Source organism: Vicia villosa, unplaced genomic scaffold (genome assembly GCF_029867415.1).
Source record: "Vicia villosa cultivar HV-30 ecotype Madison, WI unplaced genomic scaffold, Vvil1.0 ctg.000133F_1_1, whole genome shotgun sequence".
NCBI lineage: Eukaryota > Viridiplantae > Streptophyta > Magnoliopsida > Fabales > Fabaceae > Vicia > Vicia villosa.
In genome coordinates this window covers 865,172-879,903 of record NW_026705027.1, presented here as the reverse complement: position 1 = coordinate 879,903, position 14,732 = coordinate 865,172, and the positions used below count along the sequence as shown (strand labels likewise).

The 14,732-nt window shown below is 37.2% G+C and overlaps 1 protein-coding gene and 1 long non-coding RNA gene across 2 annotated transcripts; both read right to left on the bottom strand.

Moving 5' to 3' along the window:
- Window positions 1–7,953: 7,953 nt before the first annotated feature.
- Window positions 7,954–8,448, bottom strand: LOC131624512 (uncharacterized). The gene is made up of 3 exons (XR_009290613.1): window positions 8,337–8,448; window positions 8,144–8,225; window positions 7,954–8,050 (listed from the first exon to the last, which is right to left on the bottom strand). It is a non-coding gene; the product is annotated as an uncharacterized LOC131624512 (long non-coding RNA).
- A 1,630-nt stretch (window positions 8,449–10,078) lies between these two features.
- On the bottom strand, window positions 10,079–10,857 carry LOC131624511 (uncharacterized). The gene is made up of 2 exons (XM_058895469.1): window positions 10,675–10,857; window positions 10,079–10,580 (listed from the first exon to the last, which is right to left on the bottom strand). Exons 1-2 carry the CDS (start codon window positions 10,759–10,761, stop codon window positions 10,260–10,262), a joined length of 408 nt encoding a protein of 135 aa, XP_058751452.1. The 5' UTR covers window positions 10,762–10,857; the 3' UTR covers window positions 10,079–10,259.
- Between the last annotated feature and the right edge of the window lie 3,875 nt (window positions 10,858–14,732).

Below are 14,732 nucleotides of genomic sequence, written 5' to 3'. Positions count from 1 at the left end.
GAGCTCTAGTCTGAACAAATCCACACCATTGAAGATGGGACCCTGAACTACTCCAAGAAAATGGGACGCATCAAGTGTTTTGATGGAGTCCAGCAATTTGCTTTCAATCAGAATGTCTGAAATCATTCTTCCGAAAGGAATAGTCTTTCTAGGAATATGAGGGTACTTCGCCCTTTCATCTTCTCTTGATTCAACTATAGAAGTCTTCAGATTCTCAAATAGAATGTGAGAGATGTTGAGTTTTATCTTTCTGCCAATGCAGAAGAGAGTGTACTTGTGATCCGGACTGATGTAGGCGGAGGGAGAGAACATCTTCTTTCTGTGGTGAAGAGAACCCAGAATAATCTCAGCCCATACTTGATAAAACGGCCTCAAAGTGCCCGTTTTATGAGAATCAGCTCCGAAGGCAAGAGAGATTTGATTTTCAACTTGATACCAGTTAACCGTTCCAGGTCGAAAGCCGGACCAACCTTCTTCATCATTCAGATTGTACAGCTTCCTGATGAGCTTTTGAGTAATAACCACTTCATGCCCTAACACAAAGGAAATTATAGCAGTTGGGGTAACCGTTGCATGTACCCAGAAGTCCTTCACAAGTTCAGGATAAATTGGTCCAACCAATCTATCAAGATATTTCGACCATCCTTGCTCCAATATTCTGACGTCACACAGAAAACCATTTGCTCTAAGGTTGTCGAAGTCCACAGCAGATTCACAAAGAACTTCCAGTTCGTCAGTGGGAATCATGCATGTTTTCAAAGGAGCATACCCATATTTGCGTAGAAGAATCTGTGTAGAAGTGAGTCTTTCTGTTGGGTTTGATGAACTTGAAGATGAGTTCATGATGATTATGCTTTGAGATCAAATCAGAAACTATGGTTTGAAAATGAATGCAACGAAAGAGATACACAAAATAAAGAGAGAGAGAGAGAGAGAGAGAGAGAGAGAGAGAGAGAGAGAGAAAGAAGAAATGAAGATGAAGCGGGTTATTTAAACGATTTGAAAAAAAGAAATTAAAATAAAGTGAAAAGAATTTTTTTGAAAGAAATTGATTGCAAGAAAAAGACATCATTATGCATTCAATGAGAAATGACATTAGGAGAGAGAATGTGGTAAATGAAATGATTTAACACAGTTACCTAGGTCGGCGTCTTTTCAACTGCACGCTTGTACTGACCGTACATACACGCGTTCATTTTCAGATACTCATAGATGACAGCTGTGTTGTTTTGAAAAGACTGTACATCTTCTGATTCTGATCACTACTTCTGATAGTCATTCTTTAGAAAGGATCTTGTTCTGATAGGATCATCTTTCTTCCCAAGGATCACATCTTCTGAATGAGCTGATGCAAGTCTGGATGATCTTCTGACTATTGGCTCTTCAGAAATCCTGAGATTCTCTAAAGATGCAGCAACTTGATCTTCTGATCCATTGCTTCTGAGACTGCCAGCTTCTGGGGCTTTGCTTCTTGGTTCTACAGCTTCTGATATGACAATATCTATATCTGCAAAATTCTCAAACTGCTTTGGTTTTTCAAGACCAAGCTTATCATCAAACCTGATATTGATTGATTCTTCTACAACCAATGTTTCAGTATTGTATACTCTGTAGCCTTTTGAGCGTTCAGAATATCCAAGAAGGAAACACTTTTGTGCTTTAGAATCAAACTTGCCAAGATGATCTTTAGTATTCATAATAAAACATACCCATCCAAAAGGATGGAAATATGAAATGTTGGGCTTTCTGTTCTTCCACAATTCATAAGGAGTCTTATTTAGAATAGGTCTGATAGAGATTCTATTCTGAATGTAACATGCAGTGTTTATTGCTTCTGCCCAGAAATGCTTAGCCATATTGGTTTCATTGATCATGGTTCTAGCTATTTCTTGTAGAGTCCTATTCTTTCGCTCTACAACTCCATTTTGCTGTGGAGATCTAGGACAAGAGAAATCATGGGCAATACCATTTTCTTTGAAGAACTCCTCAAAGAATCTGTTCTCAAATTCGCCACCATGATCACTTTTGACCTTAATGATCTTGCACTCCTTCTCAGATTGAATCTGAGTGCAGAATTCAAAGAACACTGAATGAGACTCATCCTTGTGTTTTAAGAACTTTACCCATGTCCAGCGGCTATAATCATCTACGATGACTAATCCATATTTCTTCCCTCTAACAGATGCTGTTTTGACTGGGCCAAACAGATCAATGTGCAAGAGTTCTAACGGCCTTGAGGAAGAAACAACATTCTTAGACTTGAATGCAGGTTTGGAGAACTTGCCCTTCTGACATGCTTCACAAAGAGCATCTGATTTGTATTTCAGATTTGGGAGTCCTCTGACCAGATTTAGTTTGTTAATCAGAGAAATCATTCTCAAACTAGCATGTCCTAATCTTCTGTGACAGAGCCATTGCTCTTCAGAAACAGACATAAGGCATGTCACCTTCTGCTTTTCAAGATCTGAAAGATCAATCTTATAAATGTTGTTCTTTCTCTTGCCTGTAAATAGGATTGAGCCATCCTTCTGACTTACAGCCTTGCAAGACTTTTGATTGAAGATTATATCATAACCATTGTCACTTAATTGACTTATGGACAATAATTTATGCGTTAATCCTTCTACAAGAAGTACATTAGTTATGGAAGGAGAGTTACCAAGACTTATGGTTCCAGAGCTAATGATTTTGCCCTTCTGATCTCCTCCAAACTTGACTTCTCCACCTGGTTTAAGCACCAGGTCTTGGAATGTAGACCTTCTTCCCGTCATGTGTCGCGAGCACCCAGAGTCCAGGTACCATGACATTTTGCTTTTTGTCCTCTTTGCAGCCAAGGATATCTGCAACAGAAATTATCTTCTCCTTAGGTACCCACAATTTCTTGGGTCCTTTCTTGTTAGTTCTCCTCAAGTTCTGATTGAACTTGGGTTTAGCATAATATTTAACAGGAGGAACAGCATGATATTCTTTAGGTTTGTCAGCATGATATTTCTTAGGATGTGTCACATGCTTCTTGGTGTGAACAGTGTTAAAACTCTGTGCATGTGAAGTGAGTCTGATATCATGTGCATGGCCATATTTGAACTGATCATACAATGGCTTGTATGTGATCTTCAGATCATCAATAGGTTCAAATTTATGTGAGGTATCACCCTCATAGCCAAAACCAAACCTTCTGTTTCCAGAAACACCATATATCATAGAAGCAAGATGACTTCTGCCAATACTTCTAGATAAGAACTTTCTGAAGCTCGAGTCATATTCTTTCAGAATATGATTGAGACTCGGAATGAATTTTTCTGTTTCAGAAGGAGATCCACTATCTTTGGATAGATTTAAAACTTTTTCCTTCAGTTCAGAGTTTTCCACTTCCAGCTTCTTAGTTTCAAATTCAAACTGCTTCTTCAGCTTTTTGTATTTGATACTAAGATGAGCCTTGAGTTGCAGAAGTTCTGTTAAACTGGAAACTAACTCTTCTCTAGATAGTTCAGAAAATACCTCTTCAGAATCTGATTCTGATGTAGATTCTGATCCATCATCTTCTGTAGCCATCAGCGCGAAGTTGGCTTGCTCTCCTTCAGAGTTTGATTCTGATTCAGAATCATCCCATGTTTCCATAAGACCTTTCTTCTTATGAAACTTCTTCTTGGGATTCTCCTTCTGAAGTTTTGGACATTCATTCTTGAAGTGTCCAGGCTCATTGCACTCATAGCAGACAACCTTCTTCTTGTCAGATCTTCTTTCACCAGAAGATTCTCCTCGTTCAAATCTCTTTGAACTTCTGAAGCCTCTGAACTTCCTATGCTTGCTCTTCCAGAGTTGGTTTACCCTTCTGGAGATCATGGACAGTTCATCTTCTTCTTCTGATTCTGATTCTTCAGAATCTTCTTCTTTAGCCTGAAAAGCGTTAGTTCATTTTTTAACATTAGATTTTAATGCAATAGACTTACCTTTCTTTTGAGGCTCGTTTGTGTCCAGCTCTATTTCATGGCTTCTCAAGGCACTGATAAGCTCTTCCAAAGAAACTTCATTCAGATTCTTTGCAATCTTGAATGCTGTTACCATTGGACCCCGTCTTCTGGGTAAGCTTCTGATAATCTTCTTTACATGATCAGCCTTGGTGTAGCCTTTATCCAGAACTCTTAATCCAGCAGTTAGCGTTTGAAATCTTGAGAACATCTTCTCAATGTTTTCATCATCCTCCATCTTGAAGGCTTCATATCTCTGGATTAGAGCAAGAGCTTTAGTCTCCTTGACTTGAGCATTTCCCTCATGGGTCATTTTCAATGACTCATATATACCATAGGCCGTTTCCCTGTTAGATATCTTCTCATACTCAGCATGAGAGATAGCATTCAGCAAAACAGTTCTACATTTATGATGATTCTTGAAAAGCTTCTTCTGATCATCATCCATTTCTTGCCTTGTAAGCCTTACGCCACTAGCTTTCACTGGATGTTTGTAACCATCCATCAGAAGATCCCATAGTTCACCATCTAGACCAAGAAAGTAACTTTCCAGTTTATCTTTCCAGTATTCAAAGTTTTCACCATCAAATACTGGTGGTCTAGTATAACCATTGTTACCATTATATTGCTCAGCAGAGCCAGATGTAGATGCAGGTGGGTTTGTTGGAATTTCACCAGCCATCTTTTACTGAAGCGTTTTTCTCTTCCTGAATCTTTTCTAAACACGGTTAAGTGCTTGCACCTTAGAACCGGCGCTCTGATGCTAATTGAAGGATAGAAAAACACTTAGAAAGGGCGGGTTTGAATAAGTGTAGTCTAAAAACTTGAACGATAAAAACAAATTGCACAGTTATTTTTATCCTGGTTCGTTGTTAACTAAACTACTCCAGTCCACCCCCTTGGAGTGATTTACCTCACCTGAGGATTTAATCCACTAATCTCAACAGATTACAAAGGTTTTCCACTTAGTCTGCGACTAAGTCTTCTAGAGTATCCTGATCACAACCTGATCACTCCAGGAACAATTGCTTAGACACAAGCTAAGACTTTCTAGAGTATCCTGACCACCACGTGATCACTCTAGTTACAAAAGCTTAGACACAAGCTAAGACTTCCTAGAGTATCCTGATCACACTTGATCACTCTAGTTACTTACAAATTAATGTAATCAATTCTAAGAGTATTACAATGCTTCTGAAAAGCTATAATCACAACAGTGATATTTCTCTTAAAGTTTAAGCTTAATCTCACTAATATATTACAACAGCAATGTAGTGAGCTTTGATGAAGATGAAGTTTGTGAGCTTTGATTTGAACAACGTTTCAGCAAGTTAGTATTCACAGAATTCGTCAGAATCGGTAACCTTGCTTCTCATCAGAACTTCATATTTATAGGCACTTGAGAAGATGACCGTTGGGAGCATTTAATGCTTTGCGTATTCCGTACAGCATTGCATTTAATGTTTCACTCTTTTGTCAACTACCTCGAGCCTTGTTTACGCTGTGTCTACTGACGTTTCCTTTAATAGCTTCTAACGTTCCTTTTGTCAGTCAGCGTAGCCTGCCATCTTGTACTTGCTTCTGATCTGATGTTTGTGTATACAACGTTTGAATATCATCAGAGTCAAACAGCTTGGTGCAGAGCATCTTCTTGTCTTCTGACCTTGAAGAGCTTCTGAGCGTGATACCATGAGAACTTCAGTGCTTCTGCTTCTGAACTCAAGTTCTTCTGATGCTTCCATAGACCCATGTTCTGATTCTGCTTTGACCATCTTCTGATGTCTTGCCAGACCATGTTCTGATGTTGCATGCTGAACCTTCTGAGTCAAAGCTTCTGAGCGCTGATTTTTGCATACTCTTTATATATTTCCTGAAAGGGAAATTGCAATGTATTAGAGTACCACATTATCTCATCCAAAATTCATATCATTGTTATCATCAAAACTAAGAATATTGATCAGAACAAATCTTGTTCTAACAGTCTCAAATAGACGTTTTGAAAAAGGTGATGTCATCATTTAATGATGGTTACGGCTAAGGGAAGTGGAAATGTCAAGTCTAGGTTCAAGGGGCTGCGAACGGTAATCATGTCACGTGGTTACATTTATTAAAATCACTGTGACAAATAAAAATATATTTTGGCAAATTTTAAGAATTGCTAAAATACTACTTGTTATACCCCAAAATTTGCCCGTATCTTTTTTCAAGAAAACTTCAATCTAAAAATTAAGAGTTTCATATAATCTTGGATTTTTATATCCTGATTTATGAATACTTGGTTTTTGGAATTTTTCTTATACGGTATTTTGGCTCGCTGTTGAATTTATTCTTACGCAAACGCCAATTACTGTTTATTACTTCACGCACACTATTTATTTGATATTTATTTACAGATAAATAGTACTGACGCAATTAGTACAGAGTTAAATCTTTTGCAGTCGCAAAGTCCGGGGAATCAGACTGTACTGGTAACAAGTAAATTATTATTGACTTTGTTTCCCACTAATTTTTGTACTATATTCCATTATTTTCAAAATCTTTTCCTTTCTATTCAAATCTCTTTCTTTCAAAATCAAATCCTAACTTTATTCTATACATCTTTCTTTTTTCAAACCCTACCATACACTTTCTTTCAAATCCTACTTCCACTCAAATTTTCCTTTTGTACGGAATCACTTCATTCCCCAACGTCTCTATCCTTCTTTTCGTTCTATAAATACCTCTCATTTTTTTCATAAAATCTCACATCAAATTCTAACTCATCTCTCAAATTTCTACTTCATATTCATTCTCTCTTCTTCCCCCGGCAAAAATGGCGAAGCGGATAGAGACGTGTTTTCTTATGATCATCACCGTCGTGGTGGTAATCATGTCCTTCTTCTGTCTGCATAGCCCTGAAAAATGTGGACCTAGGATGTTGACACTCCCAATCATCTACATGTTATTATTTGTAGCTTGGGTTATTAATCGTCATTCTTAAAGTTTGCCGTATCTCTTATTTCTTAATGTACCGTTTACTCGTCGTACTGTTCATTCACTACAACACGGAACAGCTACAAGAGCGCTTATTTTGGCCTTTAACAGCGCTTTAAAGCGCTGCCAAAGCCAGCGCTGGCATAGGCTACGAAAGCGCTTTTAAAAGCGCTCTGGTAGGCCCCCCTATAAGAGCGCTTTTCTGGAAAAAGCGCTCTTGTAGGCCCCCCTTTAAGAGCGCTTTTCAGGAAAAAGCGCTCTGGTAGGCCCCCCTTTAAGTGCGCTTTTTCCAGAAAAGCGCTATGATAGGCCCACCTGTGAGAGTAAAAAATAAAAAAAAAAACGCAACATACTAAAGCGCTTTTGTAAAAGCGCTCTTATAGGGTGGGCTTTAAGAGCGCTTTTTCCAGAAAAAGCGCTCTGATAGCCCCCCCTATAAGAGCGCTTTTACAAAAGCGCTTTAGTATGTTTTTTTTTTTTTTTTTTGCTTTTTTAGTAATCTTTGGCAGCGCTTTTAAAAAGAAGCGCTTTAGTATGTGGGCCTTTAAGAGCGCTTTTTTAAAAAGCGCTTTAGTAGCTAAATGAGGTATTTTAATGTGCAGCCTGTAATTTAATCCTCCCAGTCGACCTGTAATATTTTCGACCTGTAATATGTTTTCAGCCTGTAATATTTTCGACCTGTAATTTATTTTCGACGATATTATTTCAGCCATCAGTAAGACAATATATATATATATACTAATATAATACCATTATAATATCCAAAATTATATATATATACATCATTACAACATCAATAATATTATAGTACTTCAATTCGACACAAATCCTACATGAAAAAGCGCTTAATATAAAAATGACACAAATCCTCTTTTATTTCTTCCAACTTAAGTCTCGAGTATCCAGCGGCACGGAACTCGTCAAGGTACTACAAAACAAAAACAAAATATGAATGATACATTTAGTTAAATGTAATAAATTATATGAAATTATCTTAAGTTATAAATTCATAACGTGATCGGAATCTCTAATTGATTTGCCTGAAGGATTTCTTTCATAAACCTCAATACAAAGTATCCGCAATCGTAACTGTTTTTCTGTTGCGGGCACTACATAGAAAAACAAATAAGATTCTATAGTTGTGCATTGTTTTATCAAGTAGCATAAATATATTATAAGCAACATTGTGAAAAATAATGTACCTGCACTTGGATCCAAGTAATGTTGCTAGATTTAGTTCGGGATACCTGTGCGTCCCGTTGACTTCGGAACACTTGTATTGATCTAATTAACAAATATATAAAAGCATATGTTTAGATCAATCCCACAAATAAGTAAATATATATATATATATATAAATATACACGAATATATATTTAGAACGATCCCACTTACAAATCAACGATGTCCTTCATGGCCGGATAATTGGTCCATTCACCATTTACCGAATTCAGATAATACACGACTTCCCTTATAGGGTTGATAGCAAGCAGCAACCAGTGTGCTCTATAAATAAAAACAATAGGTTATATGAAAATTTTGCTATACACAAAAGAAACAGAGATTAGATGAACAAAGAATGAGAAACTAACCCTACTGGTCGGGTATTATACGCCCAAAGATGCAGACATTCTGTATTGCCGGTGGACATGAATCTATCTACTAAGCACTGTCTAACTGATTCCGGTTCCGAATCAATTGCCATTCCGCTGCAGTGGGCGGAAGACACGAAACGGAATCTGTTAGACAACGGAGTCCCGCGCAACACTCTGTCATACAACAACCTTAAATAAAAACATAATAAACATTAGATTATTTTCATTGAAATGTGTAAATAAATTATATTGTGGGACTAATTAAATAATATATCGGATGAGGGAATATTACCGAATGTATGAGTGCATGTTATTGACGCCTAGTTGATCATGCTTAAAAATCTCCTCCAAGTCATCAAGTGTAATAAGTGACTTGAATTCAATACCGAAGACACTCTCATCCATAACGATTTCACGTAAAGCACCATCCTTCAAATCGGACATATCAACCATTGTTGCGAGCGTCGACCGGTACCGAGGCACAAAAGCACCGCCTTTTTTTCCCGCTGGCTTCGGAGGACCAGTGGGTGGTACGGTACGAACTTGCTGCGTCACTTGTTGTGACTCTCGAGCGGATGCCTAAAAATCATATAAGTTATGTAAAATATAAAATCATGCAGATTTAGATTCAGATTAATTATTAACACTTTAAATGTACCTCTTTTAGTGATGCAACGGACTCCTCCTCCTGTAAAATCCCTTTACCCTTAACTGTGGGTTTTATAGGAGCAGTCTAAAATTAAAATGTAAAAAATAATTAATAAACGGTTTAGAATTGACATTCGAAAACTAAATGATTCATAATCGTTTTCAATATACCTCATCACTAATGGTAATGAGCTCCGAGGGCCATGCAACAAATGATCCTATTACATCTCGCAGCAATGTCGTCTCTGAGACCATGTCAGGTACCGGTAGCATCGCATCATGATCTACTACAACATCCACCGATACTTTCAGGTGTCCATCCGGGAGCGGTCTATGGTGAAGTAAATCTCCCAAAGTATTGTGCACTTTTCCCTTGCCAACTAGTCGATAACTCGGTTCCGATAAGTATAGTTGGCAAGATGAAATGCCCTAAACCAATAGTAAATATAAAGTCATTATCATTAATAAAATAGAACAATTTAAAAGGAAAAAAAATTATAATTACCTCGGGAAATTTCCTTTGATAGTTGATACTAGCCTTATCACTAGTTTCTTTCACCGATGAAGTGTTGCACTTTTCTCTCATATACGCCTCTTTATCTCTTTGCAATTCAGAGACTTGTGCTTGCAATTCCGCCAACTTTTGCAACACTTCTTCATTTGAAGGATTTCTTCTCCTAGGACTCTTGTAAAAAGAGGTTGGAGTCACACCATGACCCTTACCCCTCACCCGACCGGGATACTCAGGAGCATCTAGTGCTCTACTAAGTACGCTCCCCTCACCGGTGGATGCCGATTGCGACAAGGTCTCCTGTAATTCATTTACATTAAAAAATCATTTATATATTAAAAAACATTTGATTTAATTAAAGACACAGTATTATACTTACACATTCAGTAAAAACTCTCTGAACTTCGGGATCGACAGCATGATCCTTGCCCACACGAGCTTCCCTCCACAACACATGTTCAGGAAGTGAGGTTTCCTCACTTTTAGTCTCCTCTAACTATGCATTGACACAAAAGATAAAATCGTCAAATAAAACACATTTAGACAATTAATTAAAACGCATTTCTATTTACTTACAATTTTATCCTCCAAGCGTGCATATCCCAAACGCCCTTTTTTGTATGGATATGCGGGTTTGGATGCTCTCGCACTATTCTTGGCACTCCTTTTCCGAAAATCTTCATCTCTTTGCTCTACAAACTTAGCCCAATCTTCTTCACCAATGAAGATCTCATACTTTTTTGGCCGTCCCGGTGCCTCTTCAAGAAAGTTTCCATCTTTATCCTTAAGATAAGTGTTTGTCAAAAAAGCTTTCCACCCTCTATATCTTTTGCCGGCCAAACCAAGTATGTAGCGTCTACGATCATCTGGTATCTCAAAAGTCCTCTGCAAAAAAACATACGCATAGTGTGTTAGTATAAGTAATTTAAACAATTTATCGTCAAGATAATAACAACAATTAACCATATATGATATATACCTGAAGCTCGTCCCAAATCGCGTCTTTTTTCTCATCCAAGTCTTTGCTTTTCATATTCCATCTAGCTACGGAGACCGGAATATGCATACGAACAAGTGTACCAATATAACTTGTCAACTTTGCAGAATTAGGACCAATTGCTTGTTTATCAGAATTCCATTCCAATCGGTATACTAATCCTTGGTCTCTATCTCGAACGATTCCCTTCATGATAGTGATGCCTCGTGCAACTTCTTTTGCTTCAGTATCAGGTGGAGCATTTGTATCCGTGGCATCTCTTTCTTGAGCATCTCTTTCTTGTGAGTTTTCAGGTGGAGCATCTCTATCCGGAGCCATTTAACCTGTATCAAACAAACTAAAGCACATTAGTACACTATTAATAAGCTAACAATCTATACAAGTAAAATGGAAGTCAAACCATGCATGTACAAGTAAATCGGAAACGAAATCGGTACAAATCAAAATAAGCGTCAAAAAATAAAGTTGTCGGAATTGAACGAAATTTACATGGCTACGGTAAAACGTCCCCACGGACTCAAAAATAAAGTCGGTTTTCCGAAATTCAGACCCTAAGCCCGACTTTTGATTACGGGCAGAAGCAAAACCGATAAAAAAACAGTCCCGAAATGAACATATAAGTGCATGAGCAGCTCCGGAATCGTCAAAATAGTATAGTTACATGTAAAGAAGTCGACAAACGGATACATGGTTCAAAAGTTATGTACAAAACGAGAATATGCACCAAAATTGAATAAGTACTATACTATTGATTAAAACAATCGGTACAAATTGAATAAAACAAATTAGTCGGAATATGTATACTATTACCTTTATCACTAACGTCTCTTTCTTTTCTTGGTAGGATTGTGTTCTACGCGTCTCTTAACAACGCGGACGGTTGGATTGATCCAAATACCCTCATTATGATCATTTCTAGTACAAGATTCATTCTCATTTTGATCGTTTCTTGTACAAGATTCAATGCCAACACCAATATCACCTTGATCTTCAATGTTTTCATCTACTATTTTGTTAGATAAAAGCACTATAGACCATTTCGTACTTGTCGGATCATTGACATAGAACACTTGTTTAGCTTGAGAGGCTAAAATGAAAGGCTCATCTTTGTACCCTACCCTATTGAGATCCACTTGCAAAAATCCTGACTTATCCATTCGTATGCCACTATTATTTTCAACCCACTTGCAACCAAATACAGGAATCTGAAACTTCGCGTAATCAAACACCAAAATGCGCTCGATAACCCCAAAATATGACAAATTTGCAAATTTCGGATTTAAGTCATTCGCACTTGATATGTGCATTGCTTCAGCTACCAAGGTAACACCACTATTTTGCATAGTACTTTTATCATCCTGTTCTTTGGTATAAAATGTGTATCCATTAATAGCGTATGCGCGATAAGAAAGCACAATTACAGTTGGACCATAGGCTAAACATCTCAACCTTTCTGTTACTGAAGCAGGATCTGAACGATACTTTGAATAAATATGATCCCTAAACCACGGTATGAAACTTCGATTGTGCTCTCGTACTATCCAGTTCTCATTTCTATTTGGATTTAAATCTCGGAGAACAAACTTGTGCATTTCAACATACGGCTCAACCTCAATCTCATTGTGCAGAACATACAAGTGCGCTTGATCCCGTTCGACCATTGATACTGTCACAACTTTATTTCCAATTAGCCTTTTTCCTTCTTTTTTTTCGACAATATGAGATTTGGGGAGTCCAATTGATTGAACATTTGACAGATATTCAGTACAAAACTCAACCGCTTCTTCAACAACGTATCGTTCGGCAATACAACCCTCCGGTCGACTTCTGTTTTTCACGTACCCTTTTAATATTTTCATATAACGTTCAGCAGGGTACATCCATCTCATATAAGCTGGTCCGCACAATTGTGTCTCTTTCACAAGATGAACGACTAGATGAACCATTATGTCAAAAAACGAGGGAGGAAAATACATTTCAAGATCACATAAAGTAACAACTATCTCTTTTTGCAATGTTGGTAAGATCGCGGGATCGACCACCTTACTGCAAATTGACCTGAAGAAGAAACACAGTGTCATACCCCAATTTTTGACCTAAGATACCACCTCATATCATTTGCATATGCATCATTTGCATCTCTAACAAATTGCATAGTTTGTGTTTGCTACTTGTGACTCAGCAGGGTTTAATCTGGAAATCACTCATCAGTACAAGTAACAAATCAATTAGGGTTTTGTTCTCCCTTCATCTCAAATGAATCATCTTCATCAACAATCAACATTTGGTCCTCAGAGATTCATTTCAACAAGCTCAACAGCTTTGAATCGACTGAATTAGGGTTTTTGACTGAAGACAGCACACTCCTGACTTTTGCTCAGAATTTGACCTAATGGCTTGGGACATGATATCAAGACCTCAAGTGCATTATTTTGACCTAATCCATTGACTCAGAACATCTCCTACACAAAGATTGATCAGACAAATCCTCAGATCAGGGTTTTTGAACTATCAGGGACTGAAATCAGGGACCACATTTGGGAAACCCTAAAAATCCCCAGGAAGTCAATCAAAGGTTTCAATTATCCTCAAATAATCCCTATGACAATATCCAATGGAAATTGCATCTCAATTCAAGACCTACAATCATCAATTTCATCTGGTCGACAATTAGGGTTTTTGACCTAATTCACTGAACAACTGACTTTTTAATCAGGACATGGTGCCACAACTCAAAACTATGATTCAATATCCTCTAATGCCTCAATATGATCCATTCATACCATTCATATGGTGAGGATAGCCTGTTTCATTTGAAATCTCCAGAAATGCGATTCGTCTGAAAAAGTTAACTGTACAAGAACACCATTGACTTTTAGGGAATTTTGGTCAACCATGACTTTTGAAGTTTTGAATCATCAATATATGATATATGAAGTCATTTGATCAAGAAAAATCAAGAAAATCAATCAAGAATCAAAAAGTCAAAAGTTTGACTTTCCATACTTAGAAAAATTTCTAAGTGTTTTTCATGGTTTTTTCCAAACTTTGAAAAGGAATTTCTCAAAATTTCACCTACAAACTGAAAAAAACTTCCAACATGAAAGTTGTAGATTTTGATCCAATAAACAACTTTGACACATATAAATTTTTTCCATAAGATCAACCATTTAAGAGATATGGAGCTTCAAAGTTGGTACTTTTTGAAAACTTTACTTAAAACTTCATTTTCTTCAAAGTTCATGGAACTTTTTCACCCATTTCCTTAAGAGACTTGAGGAAACTTTCAACTAGGCTTTTGAAGTGTGTAATATGAGCTTTCCAAAATGTCAAAGAGCATGAAAAAATATGGAGTGTAGGTATGGTTTTGAATTATGCATTTAGTGATCATTTTCACTTGAATTTTCACCATTTTTCACTAAGTTTCAAGACTACATGACCTATAATCCAAGCAATGATGCAAAGAGGCAATAATTGAAGAGATATTTTCTGATATGAGATCAGAATGGAAGAGGATAAGAAGCTTGGGATTTAACCATGGTTTAGTAACTTTTAACCATGTGCATTAAATGTAAAGATTCCATTTTATCTTCAAATGCCAAATCACCAATTCTTGATCAACTTGCAAAGCTTTGTATTCAGAAACCTTGGCCTATAAATAGAGGTCCAAACTTCATTACAAATGACACCAAAACCTCACAATTATAGGTTTTCTCTCTTCTTTCTTGAATTACAAGTCATGTGTTTCAAAGTGAGGTAGAAAACTCAACCTCCATCTCTTGCAAGTTCTGACCAAAGTGATGCTTCCCACAAACCACAAACATCATATGGGATGTGTTTGATCCATCCATACACCCCAAATCACCCTAAATCTCAGAATCACTCTTCAACCACCATATTTGCATAAAATGAGCCTTAACATATCAATTCTCATACCAGGCCATATCTGTCCAAGTTAATCATCTAAACACACTCCATATACTTCACATGAACTGTTCCAACCATCATACATGATCTGGAACATCAAAATCAACTAGCTT